The 15,156-nt window shown below is 37.7% G+C and overlaps 1 protein-coding gene and 2 non-coding genes across 3 annotated transcripts; all 3 read right to left on the minus strand.

Annotated features, from left to right (window-relative positions):
• Positions 1-7,525: 7,525 nt before the first annotated feature.
• dapk3 (death-associated protein kinase 3) lies at positions 7,526-13,470 on the minus strand. The gene is made up of 9 exons (XM_020929092.2): positions 13,398-13,470; positions 12,626-12,723; positions 11,469-11,829; positions 11,123-11,252; positions 10,949-10,997; positions 10,837-10,863; positions 10,331-10,483; positions 10,170-10,215; positions 7,526-10,032 (listed from the first exon to the last, which is right to left on the minus strand). The coding sequence occupies exons 2-9, from the start codon at positions 12,685-12,687 to the stop codon at positions 9,502-9,504; spliced, it is 1,359 nt and encodes a 452-aa protein (XP_020784751.1). The 5' UTR covers positions 12,688-12,723; positions 13,398-13,470; the 3' UTR covers positions 7,526-9,501.
• A 670-nt stretch (positions 13,471-14,140) lies between these two features.
• Positions 14,141-14,212, minus strand: trnae-cuc (transfer RNA glutamic acid (anticodon CUC)). The gene has a single exon. It is a non-coding gene; the product is annotated as a tRNA-Glu (tRNA).
• A 705-nt stretch (positions 14,213-14,917) lies between these two features.
• On the minus strand, positions 14,918-14,989 carry trnae-cuc (transfer RNA glutamic acid (anticodon CUC)). Its single transcript has one exon. It is a non-coding gene; the product is annotated as a tRNA-Glu (tRNA).
• Positions 14,990-15,156: the final 167 nt, after the last annotated feature.

The raw sequence follows: 15,156 nt of genomic DNA on the forward strand, positions 1-15,156 counted from the left end.
AATTAATTAATACTTTTTAAAGTTGCACTGTAACATTTCTTGTGGAGGTTCTCATCCGTGCTTGTCTACAGTGTATGGCAGGGGTCTCCAAGTTTTTTTCTCCGGTGAGCTACCTGTACAAAACGAAAATGCTTCTAGAAACTTGAATAATAAGAGCCTTAGATGAGGTACAGTTAGATGCCTATAAAACATACACCATTATCTATTTATTAGTGAACAAAGTTAGAAATCAAAATGATACATGTACATAGGTAAAAAGGCATTTAATTAAATAAATAATTGGAAGGGGGGTGGAGAGGTACCAGTAGCTCCCAAGCTACAGGTTGGAGACTCCTGGTGAATGGTGACCAGACATTCCTTTTTACCTGAAACAGTCCCAGCTTTGAGCCTTGTGTCCCCGTCCCAGCAGATTTTTACAAATCAGTGATTTGTCTCAATTTTATACAAGAAATGTCCCAGTGACCCTATTTTTGAACAATCTGATACCTGCCAAAAGTGAAGAGGGGCATATATTGTTGTTTGTTTAGGTAAAAATACAGAAAAGCTGCTTAAAAATTACAAAAAAGCAAACAAAATGTGCCGAGTACATAACAGTTTTTCTTAATTATTCACTCATTTCACAATTTTATTATTACCAAGCAACCCAAACCAGGGACAACAAGTTTTTTAATTTTGAAAATCTAGTGAGATGTTATTGCTTTGCCTGGAATGTTACACAATATGGCATTAAACTTATCTATTTCATAGACCCAAGCTTGTGAGGTCAGATCTGTGTGGAGGTCACAGTAAGAATGTTTGATTTTCCATATATTTTTAAGCACTAAAAACACTCATAATTTAATAAATGTAGATAGATAACTATAATGGAAGAGAATTATTGAATCATGATGTGGATACTATAAACTAGTCCTGAATCATTAATGGATTCTTGTGCTTCTCTTCGGACACTGGCTGTGCTGTGGACCCATGCTGACAGCTTTTGGATGAGTGACCCCAGGAGCAGTGACGCCTGATGGGGCAGAAGAGAGGGACATCACACAGGGAGGACTACCACTGACCACCGAAGCAGGAGAAGAGGGCAAGAGTTGCATCCAGGGACCATTACAGACCACCAGAGCTGGAGGAGAGAGCAAGGGAGGCATCCAAGGTACACCAAGGACCACCGGGGCAGGGGAAGTGGGCAAATGGGATATCCAGGGACTGGCAAGGACCACTGGGGAGAGATGGTATGAATAAACATAATAAGCTACACTGCTCTAACACGCACCAACAAGCTCTGCATTCTCTGATATCATCTGAAAATTTCAACATAAAAGGCCTACGATTTTGTCATGTTTATTGTTAGGGTTAGGGTTAGTATTTAAGAGTTTAATTCAAATAGCAATAACCCTTTCATAGGACCCAGCATATATTGGTACATTTATTATTTAACAGTTGTTTATCATGGAACATAAAGACCAACACTATTCACTTTTATGCATTTAAATCAAGTTCCTGTGGTGTCTTGATCTTTATTAAAGCCACAGTGAGATGCATTATACTTGTTACAGGCTAATAAAACAATACTTGGTTTACAATAAGGCTTTTCTAACCAAAAGATTCAAATGATGGTTTAATTTAATTCAATTTAATTCAAAGTTACACACTTTTCAGGTGGATAGTCTGCCATCAGTCTGGTCAAATGGTTTAGCTCTATGGAGACAAGCAGGTAAAGCCAACCAAGTTACAAGTATAACAAAAAGAGAGAATGCATGTTTTTCAAGTTATATATGCTGCAATATTAACACCTAATGAAATGAATACAATATTACAAGTTTAATGCCATACTATGGAACATTTCAGGCAATGCAATAATATTTTCCAAAAGTTTTCAAAAATATTAATAGTTAAAGAAATATTGTCAATAGCCTATGTATTATAAGCCTGATTCGTCAGCCGGTTTCACTTTGTGGAAACTGCCTGACCTTGCAGCATTAGAATTCGTTCGCGGCGGGTACTTTTTTAAATTTAACCAGTCGCTGCTATTTGGTCATGACATATGTAATGTGCCGCTAACGGGACTAACTGGTATACTATACTTTTCCCCAATCCCATAGGAAGAAGGGCAATAACATCTTTCCCCTTGATAAAATTCACAAAACATTCTCTTCGTTCCAGCTTTAAATCCTCAATCTCGGGAATCATTGCCCACACAGAATGTACGGCTCTTCACTGAGTGGCTGGTGCCCGGACTCACACTTCCGGCATGCTTGCAAACCGTCTGTATTCTGATTCCTGACCTAGTTGCTGGAGAGAAATGAAATTGACTGAATAGCAGGTGTTTCCAGGAAGCACCAAGAGCAAAGATCATCCTGTCCGAGTGTCAAAATCTGGCCTGGATCCAGCCCACTGAACTGCAAACTGTAAATGTACTTTAGCAAATAAATTATCATTGAGGAGAATGCAAACTCTGATTAAATGTATCATAATATCTTTTTTATTTTTTTATTTTACACTATTACTCATCACAATCCAATATGAACCAAGAGACAGCACAGGTCCGCCTCCATCTCCATGGAAACGTCTACCTGTCCCAGAGCAGCACATGCAGCAGGACGCCCTCTGCATCTTTCTCTCTGACATAGAGAGGGGGCAGGTGATAGACTGCACCGAGAGCAGGTGGTAGACTGCACCGGGATCTTCTACCTCACTGCAGTGTCGGGCAGTATACGTTAATGTAGTCCATCTAATAAAATACAAAGACAAAAGCAGCAGTGAGTGAAATGGTGAATTATTTTATTTATTACAGTTACCAATGATTACTCAGTGTCTTTTAATCATCAACCAAAACAGAACACATTTTTTATATTTTTTTTAAAACACACAACTCAAAAGATAACTGATAAGGTTGAACAAAAGACAGCAAATTGTGCCAAAATGGTGAAAAACAAGGATCAAAAAAATGAAATTGATCTAAAAAATCTGGACGAGTGGATCAAACAACTGAGAAAAGACTCAAACAAACCAGACTCAAGAGGAGAGGCAAGAACTGGAGAGATGCATGTTTTATTTAGCAGCAAGTTATTCCAATCAGTATCTTGTTATTTGCTGAATATTGTACACCGTTTAAGTTTATTTATTGGCAGGTTAGCAATATTCGAACAAGCACATACTGTTGGCGTCCCCGTGTTGACATTTTGCCGATGGCTTTTATTATGAATGCTGCTGTGACTGTGTGACTATCGGTGGAGCCAATTTAACCAACAGAGCCAATTTAATTTATCAATAATGTGTCCTAACTTTGTAAAAAAAAAAGTGAAAAACATCTTTCATATCAAACTGTTGACTCACTGAATCAATATATGGCTTTTCAAAAACACTTGAGTAAAAGACTTTCATTGTGTACTGTAGATGGAAGATTTAAATGACCATATTACTACACCTCTTTCCATTTGCTCTGTTTTTCTTTTCTTTTAGGGCTAATTCTGGTTTGTGGATGTTCAAACTACAGGAGAGATCTTCTGGCAGAGTCGTTACTGTGACCAAAGACCAGTTTGTGAAGCAGGTCTGTTTATCTCTCTTTGTACCCCCCCCCCCCCCTCTGTCTCTCTCTCTCTCTCTCTCTCTCTCTCTCTCTCTTTGTCTCTCTCTCTCTTTCTCTCTCTGCCTTTCATTCTCTCTCTTCTCTCTGTCTCTCCTCTCTCTCTTACACACACTCTCTCTCATCTCTGTCTCTCATTCTCTGTCTCTTCTTTCTGTCTCTCTCTCCTCTCTCTCTCTCTCTCTCTGTCTCACTCTGTCTCTCTTCTCTCTCTCTCAATCTCTTTCTCCCCCTCTCTAGCTCTCTCTCTCTCTCTCTCTCTCTGTCTCTCATTCTCTCTCTTCTCTCTGTCTCTCTTCTCTCTGTCTCAATCTCTTTCCCCCCCCCTCTCTCTCTCTCTCTCTCTGACTTTCATTTTCTCTTTCCTTCTCTCTGTTTTTCCCTCTCTATCTCTCTCTTTGTCTCTCTCTGTCTCTCTCTCTGAGTTTCATTCTCTCTCTTCTGTCTGTCTCTCTCTCCTTCTCTCTGTCTCTCTCTATCTCTCTCTCTCTTTGTCTCTCTCTCTGCCTTTCATTCTCTCTCTTCTCTCTCTCTCCCTCCCTCTCTGTTTCTCTCACTTTGTCTTTCTATCCCTCTCTCTTACACCTTCTCTCTGTCTGTCTCTCTGTCTCTCTCTCCTCCTATCTCTCTGTCTCTCATTCTCTCTCTCTTCTCTCTCTCAAACACTCTATGCCTCTCTCTCTTTCTCTGTCTCTCCTTCTCTCTTTGCCCCCTTTTCCCCCCTTCTGTCTCTCAGTGTCATTTCTCAGTGTCCCAGTGCATGTTGGGAAATCAGGCGCTCCGCAGGGGTCAGTGCAGGGCCACTCTCTGGAGCACAGGAGCATCCAGATGTGACTGTGGGGCTCGACCTCATACATATATCAAATGATGAGGAATATTTTTGCATTTAGATAAAATTTGGGCATTGAAAATCTCTTTACTTCATGTTCTGATTGCAAAATAAGGTTGAGTAATTTTTTGTTAAAATCTTATCGGCCTAGCTGGCAGTGATCAAACAAAACATTGATTAAAACTGTTTCTGTATGTTTAATTTGATCTATTTACTGTAATATATTTTGAAGTCTGCACAAATTCACAGGTCCAAACAGACTCAATGGACGGACCCAGTGGAGGACCCGGGTCAAGTGCAAAGAGCAGGCCCCATCTGCCGTTTTCATGGGAACACATCTCCGGAGGAAACAGGTCCGACCCGAGCACCGAACCGTCCAACAAGTGTACCGCTACATCAAATCTCTACCAGGTAATAATAGGCTAGAAAAGGTGAAGTATAGACTAAACTGTAGAATCAGGCCTGCCATGATATCAAATTCTGAAGTGTGGCCTTCTTGGTCAGTATACTTGTACAGTATATGAGTCATAAAAGCTTGTTTTGTTGGTTTTATCCTGCCTTTAGGAAATGTAGTCAGTTTCAAACATGGTAGTTGTTGTCAAAATTTATGAATGGGAAAGTGACAGTAGGTTTTCTTATTCAAGGCTTTCAGCTTCTTGGTATATGCAACATTTTGAGGATGTTTTGCTATTTAATTGTTAATTCACCATGGCAACGGCCTTAATTTTTCATCATTTTGAAAAAAATACTACTAAACAAATATGCTGCTTGCACTGAATCTCTGGATGAATCTCTTTGTCCCTCTTTCCTCAGGAGGTGTGACGGTGGCAGAGGAGTTTTGTTCTCAGGAGATTGATGTAGCAGCTCCGCTCCTGATCACAGAGGGGCACCCGGTCCAAACCATGAACATCACTGGACCCTGCTCTCAAAATCTGCTCTCACATCAGCAAACTCAAAACCCTGACTACATACAAATAAAATAAAAAGCACATGTACTCCCATGTTTGTATTCATTAGACTGAGTTGGTTGAGATGTGGGTAAACTGACCAACCACCAGAGGGCAGTGCAGGCCTAGTCTGGACTGCAGTCTTCTTACATTCATTTAATTTACAGAGATTTGTGACCATAATGTATGCTTTTTTTTTTCTTTCTTTTTTTTTTTTTTTTTTAACTTATTTTAATTAAATAATTTTTGGTGCAAGTTATTAAGTTAGTTATGAAACAGCAGTAAAAATACAATACAAGTAAAATGCCAATAAAGTTACAGTGCAGATGCAATCATTCACATTGTCTCCTCATTTACGATTCATAATATACACTACACATACACTATATCATAACAAAAAATCCTATAAATGATAGTCATCCAGTTGAAATATAGCCTTCAATTGAAGACCATTTGTCCATAAATAAATCTGTCTTCATATGTAACCTTGCAGTTATTTTCTCCATAAGATACACATGCTTTATTTTATTTTTCCACTAGGTAACTGTGGGGGGCAGCGGTCTGAGCCAGGAGACCGTTACCATTTTTTTGACAATTAAGAGTAAAGTTTTTAGCAAATTAAAAATGCTAGTTGCTCTTTTGTCATTTGGAAAAATTCCCAACAGCACAATGGATGGCTCTAATATAATTTTGATCCCCAAACAGTTTTCAGTTTCGCATTGCACATTCAGGCCACTCCAACATTTATCTGAGGTCCCACCAAATTGACATGTAATAAAAGGAGTTCTAAAGAATCTATGTAATGTATGCTTTTTAATAAAGTTTTATTATTTGGACTAAGTCAACTGTGCACAGATGTAACAGTCCAAATCTTATCCAATATATGCAACACTTGGTGACCTTGTAAAAAAGGCAACACAAAATGTGATAAACTTGTGCAAGTCTTAACACCACAAAATGATTATTTCACATCCATTCATTTAGCAGTCCTGACAAGTGGGTATAATGAGTATGGGTATAATAAATTGTGATTTTGGCTGTGTGTGTGTGTGTATATGTACAAAATAAATGTGATCATCAAATACAGATCAAAAACCTAATGATGTGTGCCAGATAAATAGTGGATTTGTGGAGTAAATGTGGTATTTGAAAGACAAATCCAATAACATTTTCTGTGAACAGGTGTGAAGAATAAAAAAAAAAAATCTGATTAGTCACATCCAGTGGTGTGAATGTTAACATAGCAATAGATCTGTGCAATGGTATGAAATTTACAACACCAATATATATATATATATATATATATATATATATATATATATATATATATATATATATATATATATATATATATATATATATATATATATATATATATATATATATATATATATATATAAAACTTAAATAACTTTGTTATCGCAATTGTCATTTTGTATCAATATTTTTTATATCAATAATTCTAGTTTTCCTTTTTCATTAGGATTATGTGGGAATTTTAGAAAGTAATGATAACCTGAGGGTATGACATTCAAACAGTTAAAGTGACAAAGAAAAAATCACTTCTCAAGTCTTAACTGTCAAATAATTATTCCAGATCAACACAGTTTTGCAATTTTTGGCTGGAACAGTTTCATTATTTCAATTGATGCAATTGATTGTTGTGTGTGGAGAGAAATTATGGACTTATCAGTTTCCAAGCTTTTTGGGTCTGCTTATTGCAAATAACATCGTAGTGATGTTTGTTATCTAGAATGCAAAAACAAGACTGCCTATGATGGTTAGATTGCTTTGGAGCCACAAGTATCATTATTTTTTTCTTTATTTTGGGGTTAACCAAGTTTATTTCTTGCTGCAATAAATAATTTCTACAAATTTGTACCCCAAGATATTTCATTTTGTGTTTGACTGGAATGATTTTCATTTCTGACTCCTCTCCTTTAGCATGTGCGAGCTGGTTTAGCATGGCACCAGAGGGTCCTCACAGTGGGACAAACAAAGCTTTGATCTTATACTCAAATTAATCTCCACCACTTTGCTGTGTTTTAACACTTATAAACACACCTCTACAACCCTTACCTCTGCACAGATTTGAATTTCCAAACTACTTTAAAAACATGCATTCTTATAATGTGTTAAAAATAGAAAGAAAGACTTTGAAAGAAAGACTATTGTTGATTTACTTTTGTTTATTTGAAACAAGTCGAGACAGTCACAGCTCTTAGTTACAGCTCTGAATAAAATACAGTTTACTCTCTATAAGTGCATTTACATTTGTCTGATGAAAAATACTCTCTATGCTCACTCTAAATGGGGAATGTGCTGCCTGGATGTCAAGTCCCAATGGAATGTCTAAAGTCTATAACGCTTAGACAAATACAATAGGATACAGTACGTCTATGGTCCAGAGATGGTGAAAATGAACTAGAAATGCCAACATAGTCATTACATACAGATTGCATGCTCACTTTTTGGTATTGCGAGGCTATTGTGCAAATGTTCAAAGTTATGGATGAGATAGTTGGTGGTTACACAGGCATTGAGGTTAACTCATTAAGAGGCACTGTAATGATAAATGTCTTTCTTGTATTGAACAAATTTGCATATTTTTACTACAGTGGTTTTCAACTGATTGAGTTGCAGCTTCCTGTTAGAGGTGACATTTTGAGGACTTTTCATTGATCATAAGATGTCATATTTTGTCTTAAAAGGTCAATTGCTATCCAAATTTTTCATTATCTCCATAAAGAGAAAAGTTTAATGCCATACTATGAAGGCAAACAGGTAGCGCACCCTCCAGAAAAGTTAAATTGTGCATCTTTAATTCTTTAATTTTGAAATATATACATGACATTTATCAAACACAAAACTGCATATCTTAGGATCACAAGATTTTTTGGAAAAAGTCAATGGGGAAAATGAACAGTTGACTGCAAAGTTTATGGCACGTGTATTTTAATTTGGTTGCATCATTTTCAGTCAGTGTATTTTCATCCTTTCTGTGCCCCTTCTTATCAGTTGGAAATCACTGCAACGTTCAGTCTTAACAGAGTGCAATATAAACAATAAACAGCCCTGATATCAATGAAAACCTGTCAATGAAGAACCAAAATATCCGAGAGAAAAGAAGTTTGAAACAGCACCACATAATCTGAAATCGAAAATGATTTAAACAAAATACAAAATAACAGTAACTAATCTAAATTTTACAGTACATAAAATCTTTAAAAAATCATAAATAAGTTATAAAAGAGGAATGATTTTTTTCCCAAGGTTTCGTGCTGGCCTCTGGTGTTATAGAGAGGTGTAGTGATTGTGAATAGACAGCAGCAGAGTAGTTTAATATGACATCGGACCCGCACTAACTATAGCAACAGATGGTTTGGGGCTAGTACTGCGGGTTTGTATTGAAATTTGAATTAATTGAAGTAAAAGTAATAAAGATTAGCAAAATAAGGCTCAACTAAATGTTTTAAGGGTAGCACAGGTAATTTTTGCCCATTACTTCCAGAAATTCTCATCTCAAATCTCCAGCCTCCATCTGACTTTCTCCCTCTCCTTCTGCCTCCTCTTTTCTCACAACAATTAACTTAAATCCTCTATGACTACTTCCATAAATGCCCACCTATATTCCCCTCTCATCTTCCTTCATATTTATCACTTACTACTAAAGCATAACAATTTAATAGGGAGGAATTTGTCAATTTTTGTGTCATTTTGTATTTCAGTTGACAAAAATATATGTTTTTTTTTCCCAATCACATAAGTGTAAAGAAACCTAACAATGAATATCTATGAATGTGGTTGGCTAATTATTATGTTATTAGTTAGATTTTAATTTCAAGTTTTGTGTATAGAAACGTAAATAGGGTGCATATAAAAGCTTGGAATGACAGAAAATAGCTTTATATTTTATTTGTTAACCATTTTATGCCAAAAAGTTCTGTAATTAGCTTAATGTCTCTCTGCACTCTTCACCCCTATTCCATGTGCTTACTGTCCAATAAAATAAAACACATTTTAAAAACTCCCAAATCTCAACACAAACCCATGCTCTATACATGTATACTAGCCCCATTTGTGACGCGGGTCGGCCAATACTTGAAAGATGTAAATGTCTATTGATTAAGATTCTTACATTGCACTTATGGCATGCTGCTTGAACTCTGCTTCTCCACTGCTATGGACTTAACCAGCTCTTCCACCCAGCGCACCTCTGATGCCACCTGCTCTGCCAGTGCCTCATAGCGGTTCTCCAAACGACTGAACTTCCTCTTTAAGATATTGGCCGATTGCATGGTTAGACGAGTTTCCTCTTGGCTCTTCTTGCGCTGGGCCTGGGTGCGCTGTAGCTCCTGCCTGATGTGATTAAGATCAGTTGAAATGCTCAGGTTTTCCTCCTTGTACCAGCTCTCCTTTTCTTCGTAAATGGACAACAGGGCAGCCACATCATCTCTGCAGGATTTCTGGTTTCGTTCCAGGTCTAGTAAGCCCTCCTCGGCAGCGGCGATCTCCTCCAGGACTTGGGAGAAGCGCTCGAAGTTGATGTAGGTGTTGTTGGGGGGCATGCTGGAGTGGGATTTGATGGTGTACTCCTTTAGACGAGTGGTCTTCAGGCGGCGGCGCTCGGTCTTGGTGTCACGCTCCTCCTGGCGAACATTCCTCCTCTTAATGACCTGTGGCAAAACATAAATATATATGTTTAAAATTCAATAAATTTAAAAGAAATAGAGAACAAAATCTGATTTCAAAACTATATCCCATAATCATGATAATTCACCATTCAGATTCAAAACCAATGGAGTAAAATTACCTTAATCCATGGATGTTCAAGACTATCATCTATTGTCATTCTCTTCCTGCAAAACAACATTTTTATTAAATACATTTAAAAGATGGTCTTATTACGACTTTTATATAATGTATTATTTAATTTTATCGATTAAAGCTACAACACTTAAGTCCTGTTCTTACTTTGGATCTTTGACCAGCAGGCGGCGTATGAAGTCCTTGGCCAGCTCACTTGTGTTACTGAAATACTCTTCATCAAAGTCATAGTTCACAGCCGAGATGTTGGTCAGAGTCTCCTGCTTTGTTTCCCCCAAAAATGGAGATGCTCCACTCAGCCTAAAAGAAATAAAAAGTGACATCATTGTATTTTAACATGTAGTAATGTGTAGGTTATTTTAGCATTTTCTACTGGACAAAAACATTAGGTATGTACATTAGGTACCTAACCCATTCAGCACTGTTCACTGACACAGTATTTCACAAGAGATAATATATGCGCCTATACAAGCCCATACACCTCTTGGTATTTGCTGTAAAGGGGCTTTGAGAGACTGGTGACCATCTACCCCATAAAATGAATGTTTTTAGATTCACATTCAAGGTTAGTCTCACTTATGGACAGTTTCTAAACTTCTGTCATGACTGAAGGTGAAATTAACACTAAACTTCAATTATATTTTGAAACTTACAAAATGTATGTGATCACCCCAATGCTCCTGTAAAAGGAAGAAAACCAAAATGAATAGAAATAGCCACAGACAAGCACAAACGTAGACACTAAACACAGTACAGATGTCTCACCACATGTCGGCCTCCAATCCCAGCGGCTCATAGTTCACTATTTCTGGAGCTGCAAAGAACAAAGGAATGAGACATTTTAATTTGAACCAGATGCAGAAGACCCGAGTGGAGTTTTTGGTTTCTAACCAAGATGCTGAGAACATGAGGTAAAAAATACCAAAAAAAAGATCTTACCGACAAACTCTGGTGTCCCAAAAATGTTCTTGAACTCATTGCCAGCTTTGATCTGATGAGCAATTCCAAAGTCGATGAGTTTGATTCTGGGATTAGGGACATTTTTATCCAACAGCATAATGTTTTCAGGCTGTAAAGAGAATATTAAAGAGATACACAAGGTAAAAAGTTATTATAATAGTTACAATACTGAACATACGAATATTAAACAAATAAAAACAATAGCAAGACAGTGCTCTCTAAATTACACATCTTTTGAGAACTTGTCAGTAAATTCATACAAGTGAAAAAAACAGGCTTTAGTAGCGATCTCTTAAATTTGTTTTAAGTTAAGCTCTTTGCCCACCTTGAGGTCAAAGTGCGCGATGCGTTTGGAGTGCAGATAGTGAACTCCATCTAGGATCTGTTTGAGAAACCCAGTGGCCTCCTCCTCCGTCAGTGACTCTTTCTCAGCCAAAAAGTCAAAGAGCTCCCCACCGGACACCAGCTCCAGGATCAGGATCACGTCTGTTTTGTTTTCAAAGATGTCGTGTAGCGTGATAATGTTGCTGTGCTGAATCTCACGGAGGATATTGACTTCCCGTTCGATCTCCTCACGGCTCACTCCTCTCCGACTGGATGAGAGGCGGCGTTTTTTGATGAACTTAGCAGCGTACTCGTTTCCTGAGCTCTTCTCCTTGCACTTACGGACAATGGCAAACTGTCCACTGCAAAAATTAAAGAGAAAACTAAAGTTAATCTAAGTTGTACTATCTTCTGTCAGTGAGTAAGAAGTGTCTTACTCATGGGTATAAAAACAAATAATGATTAATAGTGTGATCAAACAGACAACCTTTCTCTTAGTGACAGAACAACAATCCAAACTAAACCACTGCAGTGTAGGTGCAGTAAGTAAGTAAGCAGTAAGTAAGTAACAAAATTACATTATCAACTGATTATTATAAAATAGTTGTATGCAGGGATTTAAATACAAAAGAGTAGACCTCTCTTATTCTGAGGCTCTGAGCCACAGAAGAGGTGGATGGGCACATGAGGGGGCTGTGATGTCACAGTTTTGCTGCATTACTGCAGACAAAAACACCTTGGGACGGAGTCAAGTTTTCACCTCTACTACAGTACAAACAAGTGCATGAGATAAATGCATAGAAACACACACAGATACTATTTGTTTGATAATGTGCCCAAAACAAAGTCATAATAAAATCAAACTGCAGTTTGTTGAGGACGATGTTGGGGCATGTTTTTGCCAACAGAATATATCTTGAGATCTAGTGAAATAGAAAAAGAATAGCCATTTTTCCACTGATACTATGATACTAATGTCATTAATCATACTAAACTTATTTTTACTACAGAAACTATAATGACATACTATAGTTTACCTGGGAATTATATATTAGTTATTAAGTGCTGTGGCAATAGCGACATTGTAAACATTAATGACAATTCTGTATCAGCTGTTGTATTAAGCGCATTTTAAAGGTAAATTAATTCAAAACATACCTGCCCAGCTCTTCTCCCATGTCATAGTACTGTTCCACATCCTCCTGTCTGAAGCCATCCATGGTTGGTGAAATCACTGGTGGGAGTACTAGGTTTTACTGTAATAAGGTGTAGAAGAAGCAAAAAGACAGCAAATGTGAGTAAAATAAAGTATAAGTCATTAAAGTGTTACATATCAGCTCATAGTACAAGTCTAGTGAGAAGTGCTCCTTATTTGGCCAGTGCAAAGTGAGCGTGGTTTTCACAGAGTTTAGACTGATGTCAGAGCTCCGCATACCAGCCCAACTACATCATCGCTTCCTCTAACCAGCCATCTCTCCCCAATTAAAGGTCTAGCATAGAGTTTAGCCACCCGGCAACACAAAGAGCATTTAACACAACAAATATTTGACTATAAAAGTGATTTTTTTTTTTCACAGATCATGACTTTTAAATAGGTTGATGTCAGTATTTGAGGAGTAAAACTTATTTATCCTACCACACAAACGCATGTACTAGAAAGCGACAACAAACTATGAGTTTAGTTAACAAAATCAACTGGAAATAATCGATATATAGAGACAAAACATCACAAAATATAATTGAAGGTTAAAATTGATGGAAACAAGCGGCTGCTAGCTTAGCTTTCTGACAACAGCTGAGCTAACGTGAACAAAAGCATTACAGTAGATGCTAGTTTCTAAAAATGATGTGCAAGTGTAATAAATACCTAATCGCAAACTTTAAATCAAATATATGTTTTAAAAAGAGAGATATGATGGGAGAAACTTACATTGCGGCTGGATACCGCTGCTGCATTCCTGTATGAGGGATCGTGTATGTGTATTTCACAAACTGTAATCAAGTTATTATTTGTGTAATAAACTATTTCCGGTATAGCTTGACATTTTAGACGTTTTAATGTAATCAAATGACCGACTAAATCAATATAATTTCGGTATATAAAGTAAAAAAAAAAAAGAAATGTATAGCGCTATTTCACTTTAAATACATGCTTGGTGATTTGATAAAGGCTTTTCACCATAATAATTTTATTTTGAAATACATTCTTTGTCTATTTCCGGTGCCTCGGGGTTACTTGACTCAGGTAAATGTGCAGAAGGACAGACATATGGGCTGAGCTCACACTGAGTGATTCAAGCCGCTGTATTACGTCAATGATAACAAGATGCAACATGCTGTGCACACAGATTATATTGTCTGCTATCAACAAGGCCCAGGTAACACCAAAACACAAGTCTGAGCCTAGGGTATGAACTCACTGAAGCGAGACTGCGTAATCAAATCAAAAGATGAATGAAAACAATGGTGTTCATTCAAGTTTTGACAAATCCATTACGCATTGAATTGCACAAGCCTATTACATATGATGGCTTTTTTTAGCCACACACTATTCCTAAACACAAGCATTTGGATTTCATAACTTTACTGCTAGTATTTCCCGCTAACGTTCCATTGTGCTGAGCCTTATCATGTCATTTAATTGGCATTAGGTACGGAAGCCTAAAAGCTTCTTTCCCTGACCGGGAATCGAACCCGGGCCGCGGCGGTGAGAGCGCCGAATCCTAACCACTAGACCACCAGGGAGCGCTACAACGTGACACGGTGAAGCAATGGCTCTACTCCAAGCAAAAAGCAGCCACCAACGCTACTGTTTTTGACATTAGAGTGACCATACTAGTTGTGTTTCCATTACTCTTTAGAATTAATCATTTGATGGAACCTGGACCAAGGAAGTATTAAAAAAAGTACTCACTTAAGATGTAGTAATGCTAAACTTACAGTAGAGTAGAGAAGGACCAAGTAGGGCGGGTGGAAACAGGCCTTAATTTTAAGATCAAGTTGGATCATCAAGTGGATTTATACCTGGGTTGGGTCCACACAGCTGCAAAGTGTAATCTATCAACAAAATTCTTGTTACAGCCTGCTATATGATTATGTAGGCCTTCTACTGTATGCACTAGTAGATGTCTCTGTTCTAGTCCCGGGCCTCCAACCTTTTTCCTCTGGTGAGATGCCTTTACAAAACTGAAACGCCAGAGAAAACTGAGTAAATATAGTAGCCACGCCCAAACTTTGATGTGGAAGTTAGATGCATATGAAACAGATATTATCATTATCCATTCATTAGTGCACATAGAAGGCATCAAAATTGTACTTTTCAACACATGTTATTCATTCAGCCCAATACGTCAGAATCAGAAGTCCTTTGGCGAGCTACAGGTTGGAGTATCCGAGTCTGGTTTAGTCACAATCACACGCAGAAAACTGACTTTATTGACCATAAATATGTTCCCTGACCGGGAATCGAACCCGGGCCGCGGCGGTGAGAGCGCCGAATCCTAACCACTAGACCACCAGGGAGCGCTGTCTGCTGCGTAAATGGACCTGTCTACATTAAACTGGGGTCTACACTCAATATAACCTGTGTTTTTTGGGCATATGATGCAGTTTTACCAATAAATATGGGATCCTTTCATTCCCCCGCCTAAGCGAGATACAAGCAAACAGATGGTTTTCTCTGTCATTAA

This window comes from Boleophthalmus pectinirostris, unplaced genomic scaffold (genome assembly GCF_026225935.1).
Source record: "Boleophthalmus pectinirostris isolate CB_2022bp ecotype Guang Dong unplaced genomic scaffold, ASM2622593v1 HiC_scaffold_16, whole genome shotgun sequence".
In the NCBI taxonomy this organism is placed as follows: domain Eukaryota; kingdom Metazoa; phylum Chordata; class Actinopteri; order Gobiiformes; family Gobiidae; genus Boleophthalmus; species Boleophthalmus pectinirostris.

Coding starts and splice junctions, on each gene's coding strand:
- dapk3 (XM_020929092.2), bottom strand. CDS start 12,687: ATGGATGGCTTCAGACAGGAGGATGTGGAACAGTACTATGACATGGGA. Junction 11,253..11,468: donor TCGCGCACTTTGACCTCAAG/GTGGGCAAAGAG, acceptor TTCTCTTTACAG/CCTGAAAACATTATGCTGTT. Junction 10,033..10,169: donor TTGAACATCCATGGATTAAG/GTAATTTTACTC, acceptor GTTTTGCCACAG/GTCATTAAGAGGAGGAATGT.